The 15,576-nt window shown below is 41.4% G+C and overlaps 1 protein-coding gene across 2 annotated transcripts in view; it reads right to left on the bottom strand.

Moving 5' to 3' along the window:
* Positions 1-5,643: 5,643 nt before the first annotated feature.
* Positions 5,644-15,576, bottom strand: part of STX2 (syntaxin 2) — a 336,184-nt gene continuing 326,251 nt past the window's right edge. For both annotated transcript variants that reach the window (XM_086942665.1, XM_086942666.1), the window contains one exon: positions 5,644-8,687. Coding sequence is in view for 1 of the 2 variants with exons in the window: in XM_086942666.1 (XP_086798792.1) it covers positions 8,610-8,687 (78 nt within the window). In the remaining variant the exon portion in view is untranslated. The remainder of the gene's footprint in view (positions 8,688-15,576) is intronic.

Below are 15,576 nucleotides of genomic sequence, written 5' to 3'. Positions count from 1 at the left end.
AACTGTTTTCAGATATATGGCCTTACTCAGACAATTGCCGTATACCTCTCAGTGTAACATGTGTTAGATCATGAGAGGGGTTATCTTTTTTTCCCCTGAATCATTTCACAAAAATATTTTATTACTAGTTTAACCTAGTAGTGGAAACACTTTATTGGAGTGAGACCATCTACTGTACACCTAAATTATGGCTTAATAAATACTAATGGCACTGATAGATACAGCCTCTTAATATTAAGCACTGAATAAAGTTTGCTTCGCTTTGAAAACACGCACAGTCCCCTTTCTATTGCCACAATAGAAAAGGATGAGGAAACCAGTCTCCGATGTCCAGGGGCAGAGCCAGCACAAGACAGGGAGACTTTCCTTCCTGCGGGTGAGAATGACGGCAGCAGAATACTCTCTCAGCCCTATTGACGAGCGGTAAGACGAATGCCGACTTATTTTTCCTCCCCCTCTTTGTTCCAGCTCAGGACCAGAGAGTCCTAACGCTCCCTGCTGAAATTCGTAGTTTCCATACAAAAGGTAAACTTCACGCTTTCTTTTATCGCCACACACGAGCTAGAGCGTAATCAGTCGCCATCACGCCATGCGTCCTCATAGGGATACAGAAAATATCTTTGTCATATACAACCTTTGTGTAACTTTAGACCGACGACCACTTACTAATGAGCAAGTCTATATGGTAGTGAGAAGTACCGTGAACCGCCACAGCACTACATAATCACCGCGCCTGTCGTTAATTGGTGGATCCGAGATTTGCTTTTACCATGCTGACGCAATATTTTTCCAAATAGTACACAGTTTATTAATGGGCCCAACATAAGGTCATACTATAGAACTTAGTTAAATTATGAGATTCCATCCAACTTATATGCATCGTTACATCATTGCTACTGACTCATTTCGCCTCAAAGTGTAGATTCAGCCATGGCGGTCTCTACTGGGACTGCTCTAATGAATGTAGTGCACAATATTGACACGCTTTTTTGAAATTTCTCAATTTGAGATTTGTACAAAGTGCTGCACTTGTACCCCCTTATCTGCATGTATGTTTTCTCTGTTTCTTCTATTTTCAGGAAACGTATCCAAACTAGAAACAGAGTGTTTAAGACTAACACTACTAAGTACTTCACAAATTGTGTAAGTGACTGATTTGTTGTTCGTTTTGTCTGTCCTGACGAATGCTCCGTAGACCCGGCTGGGCAAAATGAAGCAGAAACATGTCGACTTTGTCAATAAGTGATATAAAGAGATCTAGTAACTCGATCTATGTTTACACCCACCATCTTTTAATAACAAAACCTCACCATTCTTAAATTAAAAATCGTTTCTGGTGAAGTCTTGCTTTTTAGACACAGCCTTCCAATTACCCTTCGTTTCTTTTTGGGGGTGCCCTCCTATCTCTGGACACTACTACTCATACTGGAGGTTGCCTCAGGTTTGGGGCTGGCATACAGCACAAATTTGGACACCCAATGATAATGCCGTAACGCGTATGTGGGGCGGAAAAAAACGATATACACCGCACAATCAACATGGCGTTTATGAGGGCGATTCAATTGGGTTACGTAGTTACAAGTGCCCATTCTCTCACTTGGTTATGTGGTATATTGAATTGGGGAACTGAATGGACTAGAATTCCTCCTCCCTACCTGTTGATTACTAATTCTTTTTCAAACTCATTATTTTTTAAGGGTGCTTCCATGGTGCTGAAATACCCACCCACGTTAGTCCACTGGACTCGCAAAAATGCAGCCCAGAACACAATGTCCGTTAAATGCACCAACGCACACCTACACACTGTTACGTTTGTCCTCGATCAATATTACTGAAGAAAAAATCATCAAATTATGAAGTTTCGTTGGCAGATTTCCAAGCAATAATCCACAGTGGTTGGTGTATCAGGTCACTATTTTTTCTTCCTTTCATAGAAAAAAAAGATGACAGCAGCCGACACGCGTTTCGACCTCCTGGACTTTCTCAAGGCTATTTGTTTAGACTCTGTCTGCCTCTCTCTCAAGCTATCCTGGCTGAAGAGGGGTGAAACCCCGAAACCGGTCCTAGGATGTTTGTTTCCGGTCCAGGGAGGACCTGGCTTGGCAGTTTAGGCTGGACTGTTCCCACTGGGTGCAGGGTCAAGACTGATTTGCATATGGTCAGGTCTAAACTGGGGTGGCGTGGTGAGCAAAAGAATGTTGGATTAAACCCAGATCTGTAACTGGGGGTGAATGTTTTGATTTGTTCTGCATTCCGTCCATCAGTTGTATGTCTTGCTTTCTCGCTCTAAGTGCGCTAGGTATGCCTAGACGTGGGCCCCGGGCTCACTGTGTCACTGGAATCAAGCTATCCTGGCTGAAGAGGGGTGAAACCCTAAAACCGGTCCTAGGATGCTTGTTTCCAGTCCAGGAAAGACCTGGCTTGGCAGTTCGGGCTGGACTGTTCCCATGAGGCACAGGGTCAAGATTGATTTGCGTATGGCCAGGTCTAAACTGGGGTGGCATGGTGAGCAAAAGAATGATGGATTTCACTCAAATCTCTTGACTGGGGGTGAATGTTATGATTTGTTCTGCATTTCGTCCATCAATTGTGTCTTTTGCTCTCTCGATTCGATAGCAAGCGACTCTTTAAGCCTGGGTAGACCACATGTTAATGGTATTCAAAAAACATCTGTCACTCTGGGAGACGTTGTCACCTTGGTAAGTGAACGCAGTTATGACCGCATCCAGGTTAGTACCCGAACCTCCGACAAACCCTGTGGATTGTCGGAGGTTCGGGTACTAACCGGGATGCGGTCATAACTGCGTTCACTTAACAAGGTGACAACGTCTCCCAGATGAAGAGTCAGCACTTGAATAATACGGGGCACATGGCAACCAACTGATAGAGGTTTTTTGAATACCATTAACATGTGGTCTACCCAGACTTAAAGAGCCGCTTGCTATTGAATCAAGAGGCAGATAGTCTTCTAATTGAAATTTAACACTTCAAGACATACCTTCAAAAAGAAAAAAGCCTTGAGGAAGTCCAAGAGGACGAAACGTGCGTCGGCTGCTGTCATATTTTTTTCTATGAAAGGAATAAAATTAGAGTGACCTGATACAGCAACAACTGTGGATTATTGCTTGGAAATCTGCCAATGAAATTTCATAATTAGATTTTTTTTCTGCAATAATATTGATAGAGGATAAAAGTAACAGTGTATAGGTGTGCTTTTGTGCATTTGCTGGACTTTGCTGTATTGTATGCACAAATAGAAAAATTATGTATGCATCCCTATAGATAACTATATCTGTTCTTTTGATTTAACAAAATGCGTCTCTTGTAGAAAAATATCTGGCTTATGATGTTAGAGCCAAGCCATCACCACCGTTTTTTCAACATTTGTTCAAACCATTTGCATTATAATAAAGTATCTTCAAAAGTGACATTCTAGCTTGGATCGAGTAACGTCTTTCAATTGCAGCTAAGAATCGCTCCAGTTTATTAAGAAAGGAATAGAATTTTCAATTTTTTATTCTTTTATGTGAGCTGGGACCGTGGACTCGGGAGCTGGGACCGTGGACATCGGGAGCTGGGACCGTGGACATCGGGAGCTGGGACCGTGGACATCGGGAGCTGGGACCGTGGACTCGGGAGCTGGGAACGTGGACTCGGGAGCTGGGTTCTTCATGCAACTTCAGTCAATAGGTGAGTCCCATCCTCAGGAGCAGTTTCAAACAATCTGAATGGACCGCTCTGAATTTAGTTATTCACCCTTCACTCATGTATACTCCTGGCCGTGAGATCTCTGCCATGGCCTCGCACATGGACAGGGTCAGCTTTTTTGCACTACAGATTAACTACAGCTAAGTAATCCTCAGAAAGTAATCTTGAAACAAAAGACTTGTCACTGTTGGGAGAGGGTGCAGCTGGTTGTAAAAACAGACATCAACTTACCTTTCTTCTTATCTGCTTGAATATTGCTACCGCTTCTCTGCCAGTCCGATCAAAAAGCGACCAGATTCAGCCTGACTTTTGGGGATAATTCTTAGGTAAGGAATTTGCAGCCAGAAGTCTCTTATCATATCAACATTGTTCCTTTAATTCCCATCATATCACGCAAGACAGCCTTGATTGCCTCCTGCCTCGATTATTACAATGTCCTGTATTGGGGGATAAAATAGGCACTGAAATCTAAACTTCAAGTGGCGCATGATGCAGCACCCTGCCTCATTTTTAATCTAACTAGGCATCAGTAAGTAGACAGGGAACTGCATATGCTCCACCGGCTTTTAGTCCACGAAAGGGCCATGTTTAAAGCACTAGGTTGGAACACAAAGCATAAAATGTAGGTTCCAGTTTCATTGCCATGAGGTTTCAGTGGTATATCCCTGTACATCATATGAGATCGAATAGTGAGAGAGAAGTCACGTTCCTAGGGTTTGAAGAAGTACGTTGAGGTGGTAACTCCCTTCCTTAACTTTATGGCAAAGCTCTTGAACTCACTACCTTGAGAAATAAATTCCATTGAGGGTCGTTTAATTTTTAGGAAATGCCTTAAGACTTGGCTGGTTACTCTGAGCTTATCCCGTTGTTCGAGGACTGTATCCTTGCTTGCAGCGCCAAGATGCCTTTGGGTAGTAGAGTGCTGGATAGTTTCTCATTCATTCACTGAAAACTTCTAAAAAGGCACTCCAAGGAAGTAAAATTCTTGTCTAATCTGCTTGGTGAATAAAACTTGACTGTATTTAGAGAACCAACCTGGGAATTGGAGAAAAGTCCAAACTAAGCCTTCTTAATTCTCAAAGAGAGAAGTCAGCTGCTTGAGCACTGTTGACCGGCTGGACATTCCACAGATAAGACTCAACAGAAATTATTGGAGTAAGATAGGGAGCTATTATGCAACCAGGCACAGTAAGCCATAGGAGGACAGAGATCGGAACAGGCATTGCCAGGAAGGGAAGTCTGACAGTGAGGAGATTTGAAAAGGGTACTCAGAATTGATGTCAGTGGTGAGTAATAGGCAACATCCCTTGTTGCTCATGTTACTCCTATTCTACGCATCTGCAGCCAGAGAAATGGATTTTAAAAAGTAGGCTACATAGATGTGTTGAAAAATAAATTGAAGTTTTCTGCAAAGATCTGTTAGTATGTTTTATAATTATGCGGAAAGACTGTTTAAGTTTATGAAGTGCACTTTACAATAAAACAATTATTGCAGAATAGATAATGAAGGCATCAGGGGGTGGAGCTAGAGATTGAAAACAGAAAAAATACTTACTGCTGTGACTACCATAACACTGCCAGGTCAATGTGAATTGTATGTGTGCTCAAAAGCTGAAGGGACCGCGAGCAGTGTCTCAGATCAACAACAAAGGAATGTGCAATTGTTAATTCCTCCCAGAAAGGAATCAGAAGGAGTACCTAACAGATGTTCAAATTGGAAAAAAATACAGCACACCACCTGTTGATTTAATGGCAATGACAACTCTAGTAGGCTGGTTAAAGAGAGAACATGGATATGAAAATAGATAAAAATAAAAGACAATGATTAGAAATAAGGTTAAGAAAATTGAGGCAATAAAGCTACTTTTAGCAAACAATAGCAAATGTATCTGAACAAAAATGGTATTGATTGCAAAACCAGAAAAAACAAGGTAATTTTATTAGCAAAATTTATTAGCATATCTCGAATATTTGTTCATTTTATAGAAACAAATTGATAGTGTTAAATACTAAGGCACTGCCATGAGTGTGAGGATATTGAGGACTAAGTACAAGTCACAGTTAGGGGGTTACATACAGAAGCCAGAGATCTTGTGTTAATTGATGGAGTAAAAACCTTTCAGAGACTTCGGGTGCATTATATGTAAGCAACAAACAGGCCTGGAGTGAAACAATGAGCTGCTTAAGACTCATAAGTGTAATTGCCTGCATTTCATCACAGTCCTTTACTGCCCTACCTGCAACTTTAAAACAGCTATATTTAAAGAGTGTGGGTACAGCAATAAATACATTCTGACAGAACAATATACATATATAAATATATACACAACACATAAAACTATCTGACCATGAAAATAAAAATATCTTTTGTCTGCACTAGAACACCCTAAAATGCATTCAACATAAGACACTTTTTGGTATGTGTATCCAAAAGAAACCCTTTGACTTTTTTCATTCACAAAAATGGAATCTATAAAAATCAAACCCGCTTGAAGCATGGATGTAGTGTTACAAAACAATTTCAGACAAACACACGTGGTCTTCCAAAGTACATTTCAGCAAATACAAATAAATACAATTTACACTCAAAGTGGACCTTGCTGGAAAGCTGTAACAATGGCTTGTTGAAAGAGGCAGTTGCATAATAACTACGCTTGATTTTTCCGCGTCTCAAGGCAATTCATACAATCATACAACCATTTGGAGTGACAGTGTGCTACCACTTTGTGGGTTGGGTTGCATTTGTCTGAAATCATGAAGGGAAAATTCAAGGCGCATGATTGCAGCGGTGGGCTGAAGAAAAAACAGTTTAAAAAACAAACATAGTTCCTTGATGCATGATACCAGGAAAGAAACAAATAGTAGGTCTTAAAATTGTGAGTAACAGAGAACTCCGGTCTGGTAACAAACTGATGTACAAACGTACATAATCAGAAATGATAAATCTTATGTACACAACATTACCGAAAATTAACATTTTTTTTAAATCTGAATTTGTAGGCCAGAATGAGCCAATATCAATGTGCAACAGCAAAACTTTAGAATAAGACACTTTTACCATTCATTTTATAAAGCACAGCAAGCAAATGCATCACAAAGGCTTAAAAAGATTGTTTAAGATGATCCAACATTAATATTTCTTTAGGCTAACACACTACTGTACTAATGAGAACGTTCACAGTTTAGATATACAGCATTGCACAGAACACACCCTTTACAATAGGGTGGACATTTCATAATGTAAATATTGTGTAAGTAAGGGAGCATACTTACGTTAAGACACAAATTGCTTATCATATAAACAATTTACAAGTTACTTTAGTGTATTAGAATATAAAGCTAAACAGTTTACTTTATAGGATTCGTACAAGGCACTATCATAATGGGATGATTACAGCTGGAATTATTAAGGCATTGACGAGTTCAACTTCGGAATGTTGGTCAACTATGGTCCTGTCTCATTTGAACTTTTCTCTATCAAAGACTGGTTGAATACAATTAACAGGCTTAAGAAGTCATAGAAATTACATTAAAATGGTTTAGTACAAAAAATACATAGGTGAAAAAAAGGATACCTGAAATATAAAGTTCATTCAGAATCTGGTTCCAATGAAAAAGTTAAAGCTAGCATAAGTCACTCACTACATTAGAAAATATTTACTTGTATATGTAACACTTGAGTCTTTTCAATTCAGCGATCAATAGATAAATCCTCACAGGATATTTCTGACAAAAACATCAGAGGATCAAGTACTCTCATAGTTAAAGAAATCTTTGTTCAACCCCAGCTCAGCTTCTCTAACCGATCTTGAATATATGAGATTCAAACCTTTGAAATACTTTAAATAATGGCCGCACTGAATGCATCATTGAAATCTAAAGAAAGAGCACCTGGTTCACTGCAGACAGTCAAGGTGCCAATATCTTATTTTAAAAAATGAAGAATATAAGCCTCTGAAAAGCGGCCATTTTACTTTTCAGCAATCCCAACAACTAGAGAAAGAATTTCGCGAAATAAATAATTGTGTTCTGATGTCAAGTTTTCTTTCTGTCCCTTTGGTGGGATGAACATAATATATATTGAAAAAAAATTATGGTGGAATTAGACCATTTACTCTAGATGAGAAAGTGTGCTATTTGCCAGAAGGTAAGGCACTAGGTAAGAAGAAGTTACTGTCAACGGAGTGCTCCGTGTTTGATTATTGAAATAAATGTAGTCACTTAAAGGCTAGCATAGCCTGGGAGTATGTATTTCCCTGCAGCTGCTATACACTTCCTCATATGAATGTAAGAAAACAGTTTTTTAAAGAATGTTATTATACCGCTTAAAATGATTTTAAAATGGGCAGTTTCCATACAAAAAAGTAAACCGTGTTAAGGCACGAATGGTTCATAGGCAAATGCTGCAACACTCGCAGCACAACTCTTCCCAGATTTTTCACACCGCTCCGATGCTTACCATGAACTAGATCTTAAGACATATACAGAAATTGTCCTTCATTGACTGTTAGCAGAGCATGTAAAAAGCTACATCAAAGACAATCAGTTCTACAACCACACTGCCTATATGAGTACATAATTTTAAGACATCGAGTTAGAAAAAGGAATTTGAAGATCTTCTCTTGGGATATAACAACAATAAATATTGATTAAGCGAGATTATCCAGCAGAGATGCTTCTAAAACAACCTGCCGCCACCTCGCTCTCGCCCGCCCTCTTTTCTGGATATTTTGGTTAATTAGCAAGCTTCACTGGCATTAAACAAAACATTCACGCACAGCAGAACAAAGTGCTGTGAAAACTCATGTACAATGTATCGTAGAATTAGTCGCTGCCAGTCGGTGAGTCGGATGCTGTCTGGAATCTCTGAAGAGCGCCTTGAAGACCCTGGGCTGCACTCGCTAGGACAGCGTTGATGCTAGGATAACTCCAAGGAGCACAAGCAAGATGACTACACAGACAGCAACGTACATCATTTTCTGAAAGGCAAATAAAATAAATTGGTCTTTGCTTGCACATCAAAGGTTTCTACATAATACCACTTGTTTAAAATGTACATAACTAAGGCATACAATGGACATTCTGCTTTTGTGTTGCTTTGCACGTACTAGGTGGTATTCAGAGACGGACATTAAACGACTACAATAAAAAAGAACATTTTGCAAAAATAAAAAAAAAATGGAGCTACAATAAAATGTTACCTCAGCAAAGACCAACTAACTTTAACAATGAAAGGCTTTAGTCAATGTCCATCTTAATCCCTGTACCAATCAAAGATCCAACCAGACACAGCTTTTCTACAAGAAATGGATGAAATCTCCATCGTCGGAATTGTACCACCAAATATAAACATGCAAACACTTTCAAATCAAGTGAATATTTCAAGGGATAAAAAAAATGATACAAAAGGTAAACCTTGTCCTCATTCCTTCAGAAAGCTGCTGCACAAGCATGGAAAGACGAGCCCTTTAACTGCCTGGGTACCAGTCTCCCAGATGCCACGCAACCTCGATTGATTCCGCTTCTTATTTCTCGATCATACACAGGATGTAGATTTGAGGACACAAAGCACAGGTCATGCCAGGAGGGACGCATGGCTGTATAAACTGTAGGAAAAAGGTGACACAAGTAGCTAAACTGACTGCCTTGTTCCTGTCTTTCCTTTCAGATCCTTTGGTTCTACGCCCCTGTCTGCAAAGGCTTGCAATCCTAAACATTCGAAAGGGGATGGCAGACGCGATGCTCAGCAGGTCCAACCAACAATGTTCCTCAACATTGACTAGTGTATATGGTCATCAACCATGACTGGAACATCCAACACAATAGTTACAGACGGGCAGGGCACCGTCCACGCATAAGTCTCACATATGACAAGAGGGACTTACGGTGATAGTATAAACAAGCACTGGCGTTGCCAATAGGTCTCGCAGTAGGAAAGTTTGAGCAATTGGTTTTCTAAATGACATTTTATTTTTTTGTTTTGTGATTTACAATGCATATACTTTTAACTTTTCGCATTAGGAAAGTTTGAGCGATTGGTATTGTAAATAACACTTTTTTAATTTATGTGTTGGTTTTGAAAATAGCAAAATTAATAGCTTTGTCAGTTACAATGTCAGTAGTTTTAACTTTCGCAAATGTGACACCTATAGCATTTGTAATGCAATGTGTGTTGTATTTACGTGACTTAGATGTATTGATATTACAAATAACAATGGCTTTTAATTTTGTAAATAATTAATACTTAAATAAAAGTTATTGTAATTTATAATGGCAATAGCTTAAACGTTTGTAAATAAATTTTGTGAAGATTATGTTCAGTGTATTTTATTGTGACGAAAATCCAAGAACATTGCATTTGGAGAGTAGAGGTCCTGGGCAATTGCCCACTTCGCCCATGCCTTAAAACGTCTCTGTTATTATGATAAATCACTTCACTTCACTGCCCTGGTAATTCGCCTCCCAATCTAAAACCACAGATTTCTAAATGCAGTCTTCCTTCATGCAACTTAATCGTCGGACGGGAGGACCATTTTTGTTAGTAATTTTTGCGCCGTTGTATACTAAATAACCCCCACCGTCATTAGAAAGCCGACATGTAAATTAATAAGGGGGTTTTCACCGCTCGCCAACACCATGGAAACGTCGAATGCACCAAGCCATTTCTCAAGTTAACAGCAACACGCTCAAAAAGGTTCAACTGGAACAGAAGCTTATGGTAGCCCCTGCGGGGGCACATGAAGTGAACACTATTGGCACTGTAGCTCTTTAAGAGAAATCTAGCGCGAGAAATGAGGCTGGCTCAGTCGGCGCACATTCCGGGGACTAGTGTCTCTTGTTGTGAGCGCGTGCAATGGATCCGATATGGTAATCCAGTCTTGTTGCTTGCTTCCTGTTGGCTTCGGTCAGGGAAGAGAGCAGTGTGGTTTGGGCTTGCTTCATCATGTTTCAGCGCCAGGTTTTCATCTGAAAATACCCGTCAAATAAGAAAAGAAATGTCGCTCAAGCTTTCAGATAAGGTGAGTCATGCTTTACATACAGATGACTCGGTGATGTGTGCAGCAGATAAGGCAAGTGATCCAGGCGCTAGGGTCATATGAAGCGTGGTGTTTCGTCTATCATCTAGAGAAAGTGAGCAGTTACCTTTATAGAGTTCAGATTAGGTAATCGAAATCAAGCATACATACCATGGATCGATTTATCTAGACTTTGTGTGACATTCTCATGTTTTGAACGTGCTTGTGTAACATTCATATACCTAATGCGAGATATTTGGAGTGACACTTATTTTCTAGCTAGGCGGTACGCTGCTCCCCATGGTATATCATTGAAAACAATTCTCACTTCTTTACAAATCAAAGGGTCTAGGAAGGGATTTAAAACTCTTTCTAGTCAGTCAAGGATGCGATTAGCTGGGTTGGAAACGGGTTTGTAACAAAACAATGTGCTGAAACACGACCTGACCTGAAGGTGGACATTTGTCACACTACTAGTCAGTCCAGCCACCAGGTGTGTGGCACTCATTACACCTCTCACCGAAATCCTTACAATGTCGAGAATTGTTTATTATAAATGTATTTAAATAGTGCTACCTACCCCTGATGAGGCGTTGAAGTGCCTTATGCCTGGGCGCACGCTGCTCCGGAACACATGGTAGTAATTGGTTGTTGTTAGTAACTTGGATTGACCTTGTTCTCTTAAGGAGATCATCAGTGCATTTACTCTAGTGTCTGAGGTGGATTAAATTAGTAGGAGACAGGTGTGATCAGTACTTCAGTAGTGACGGGCGGGAGGTATTGTGAATTAATGCCGTTAGTTGGTGGGATTAGTTGATGAGATTATGCATTGCTAGGTTGCAGAGTACGACTTTCAAAGGACACGTTGCGATCTTTGAAATGAGGTGTAGGGAATTTGTAGAAATACAATAACAGATTAAGGCATACAAGCACATGAGTTATAATGGGCTGAACTCAGTGTGAGGAGGCATGAATTCAAAAGAAAATAAGGAGACGCGACAATCGGAAATCAAGTTCAATATTTTCATGCAGGATTTTAGGAACACCAAGTAGACTTTTGAGGTAGTATGCACTCTCAGGATGCACAACTGTTTGAAACAAGAGCAGCCGGGAAACTGAAAGTACGGCCGGCCACCAGCCAGCCATGAATAATTAGGGGAGGAGAAGCCGCAGAGCACACGCTGGGAGAAGCCCTTTGATGTGCTTGCGGCCGTGAAAAAATGCAATTAGGAGGGAGGGAGGCTGATGCGCGTGCTTGTTTGGTCACGTGATTCACGTGAACTCAAAGAAAACCGCACCAAAAAGCCCTTGGTTTGACGAGCATTTTGAGCACTTGAATTCTCGCTCCGCTCAATGCGCATGCGCGCATTGATAGGTCGCAAGACCTAAAAAGCAGCCTTATCCCCAGTACATGGGTATGAAGCTCCAAAGGGGACTGGATGCTGGAAAAAGAATTGGCCTGAAAAAAGGATAGGACAATCGAACAAACTATACAAACAGGGCATTAAGCGGTGAGAGGCATTCACAAAACAGAAAAAAGGGTGTCTTCCTGTGTAGATCAGCTCTAGGAATCCTTCATACATTTGGGATAATGGATGAAAAATCAGCTTTATGTTCTGTATAATGATGGATTTGCTATATCGGCCACAGGATGCACTCTCTGCTGCAGATTTTGTGCTCACTACACCACTGGAGTCAAGCTATCCTGGCTGAAGAGGGGTGAAACCCCAAAACTGGTCCTAGGATGCTTGTTTCCGGTCCAGGGAGGCCCTGGCTTGGCAGTTCGGGCTGGACTGTTCCCATGAGGCACAGGGTCAAGACTGATTGTCTGAACTGGGGTGGCTTGGTGAGCAAAATAACGATGGATTAAACCCAGATCTGTGACTGGGGGTGAATGTTTTGCCAATGTGCAACATTCCGTCCGTCATCTTGAGTGTTTTGCTGTTCGCCCTATGTGGGAAGGGTATGCCCAGACGTGGGTCCCGTGCTCAGTGAACCACTGGAGTCAAGCTATCCTGGCTGATGACGGCTGATAGCCAGAAACCGGTCCTAGGATGCTTGATTCCGTTCCAGGAAAGTCATGGCTTGGCAGTTTGGTCTGGACTGTTCCCATAAGGCACAGGGTCAAGACTGATTTGCATATGGGCATGTCTGAATTGGGGTGGCTTGGTGAGCAAAATGATGGATTAAACACAGATCTGTGACTGAGGGTGAATATTTTGCCATTGTGCAACATTCCGTCCATCATTTTGTGTGTTTTGCAGATTTCGACCAGCAGATCAAGCGTTATGAAGAATGCTGCATACGGAATACAACTAGGCTCTTGACGACGTTTAACTGGTTATTGTCCCCTCTCGATTGCTGCACTCAGGCATAAACGTGGTGAGAATCTCTACCTGAAAGAGAGAGAACTATGGAAGGAAAGAAAAACACAACATTCATATTTATTGCAGACACGATTGAAAGGAAGATTGTCTCAAGGATGCTGTGTTTCACGTGTATGTAAGTTCACAGTTCCATTGCAGTGTCATAAGAGCAGCACTGTATAAATCATGCTTCAGCCAAGGTGTTTCTATTAACCAGAACGGCTAGCAAGTAGGCATGCCAATCGTCCACTTGAGTGGCTAAATGAGGTAAGTAATAGATAACAAAGTAACAAGTGACGACACAGTTACCTTCATTATTGAATGGCAGCTTGAAAGAACACAGTCCTGGTAGCTTTACGGTCTCTTGTGACTTTGTGGCCATCGCCCTGCGCTGTCAAACTTCACCGAGAGGTGAAGGTTGAGAACATCGTCCACGATCCATGAAAAGGATGTGAAACCCAAGCCTTCTATGATAATCAGGTCTACTCAGTAGTGAGACAGTGAAACAACCTTTCACCAGGGAGAGGAACCCTGGAAACCTAAGCTATTGGCCACAGAGTGGACTTACTCTAGACAGCCGCAGGGAGGCTTCACCTCCAAAATGCAAACATAGCTCCTTTCACCTCAGTCCGCTTCGGTGCCGCTTGCACATGTAAGCACCTTATAATCAGGGTGAAACTTAGGGGCTGAGAAGTGGGCTGTATAATGGAAAGGGCTGAGAAATATAAGAATAGGATAACCCTCGTGCCCCAGTCAGACACAAAAATGAGCTCTAGTCCATTATGTTTGTTAACATGACCTGACGAAAGGTGTCTTTGGTCCGAGAAGCACAGTCCAATGGGTAGTGAACGCATAGGGGTAGTCTCGGTAGCAGGTTTGCAGATTACTGAAACCGGCTTGTATCTTTGAAGGGGCAGGGATGCTGCCTCGCCTCAGACTGAGTGATGGACACCCTGGACCCAAACACGGCCCAGGATAGGACTGCAGTAGAGATGCAGTTTTTATTTACAGAGCATCAGCTCGATTAGAAAAAATACTGACCACATTATCTGAGCAGTTCGTCAGCACTATGCACAGAATAGAATAGATTCACATGCTTTTAAGTTGACCCTCTCAGACTGGAAGTCTGTGGCATCAAATTAGCTAACAATATTAAAATGATGCATTTAAGAATAAACTACCCCGCTCATTTTTCAAGCCTTACATTCTGGGTAATAAGTGTGAGACGTTTAGTCAAGTCCCCAAATACCTATTATACGCTGTAAAGCACAAGTGTGCAGCGATTTCCTCTTACGAAGCAGCACAATAGATCAAGGGTTGCCTGCAAATCTATAAATGTTTATATCTGAGAAATGTAGTTACATTTACTTAACCTTCTCTTTCCTACATTGCATCTTGAAACATTCATACGCTTTGAGTTTGAATAAAAGCCATGTAAACAAGGAAAGCGGGAGCCAGGCTCACGTTCTTCAGAAGATTTGGAACGAGGTTTGTCGGAAAGATGCTTCTCTTCAGGACTGGAAATCCAGGCAGCAATGCTTGATGGAAGCATGTAACATCTGCCATGTGGCTGCTTTGCAGATGCTCTTTTGTGGCGCTCCCACATGCGGAGCAGTGGATCCTGCCTCAACCATGCTTTTATCCTTCTATTATCCTAAACACCCCCAACGGCAAAGCAAAGCGGCATGGCAAACTGCCCGAGTCATATCAGGCGACTGTTTACAGAAAATCCTTCACTTTGAAAGACCATAGAAATGGGTCTTAGGATGGAAAATGCTTGCATACTGCTAATCCACCACGGTCAGGGATAATATAATATTGTCTTCTGTGAAATGTGCTTGTGCTCGAGGGGCTGGCCATTCCATGCTGCTGATCCTCTAGCCCCAAAGTAGCAGTGTACCTACATTTAACTCCCTTTCTGAAATGAAACCTAAGCTGGACAATTGCCTTCTACACCCAGATACACCTCCAGCGTCTATCTTCATCAAACAGGGTTCCGGCCCTATTCTGATACATTCTTTAAATATGGTCATATCTGAAAAAGCCGGCACTGACAACGGGGTGAGGGACTTTGGACCTGCGGTACAGAACCTTGTCCATGTTACTTGAGAATGCTGTTCGTGTCGAGCCCACCCTGGCCATACTCTGAATCGCTTTACTTTCTTCTGTGATGCCAAGATGGCCGATTTAAAAAGTCGAAAGCAGCGGTCAAGTTTGGAAATGCTGGATCATCATGCAGAATCTGTACCCCATCAGCCTTATTACAAAGCACTTTCTCCTGAAGTGTGAACCACATTTTTAATTCCTGTGCATCATATTGGACTCTAGGATCTTTGCAAGATTTCAGTACTACCCTCGCAATCAGTGGAACTGGAGAAAACGCGCAAAGAAGAAATTTAACCATAGCTGGCAAAGATGCAGTATTTTCAGTTTCCTCTGTAATGGTCAGATCCACTTGATGAGGTCCACCTACCACCAGATTCCCT

Source organism: Lissotriton vulgaris, chromosome 11 (assembly GCF_964263255.1).
Source record: "Lissotriton vulgaris chromosome 11, aLisVul1.2, whole genome shotgun sequence".
NCBI lineage: Eukaryota > Metazoa > Chordata > Amphibia > Caudata > Salamandridae > Lissotriton > Lissotriton vulgaris.
This window is presented reverse-complemented; position numbering and strand designations above follow the sequence as displayed.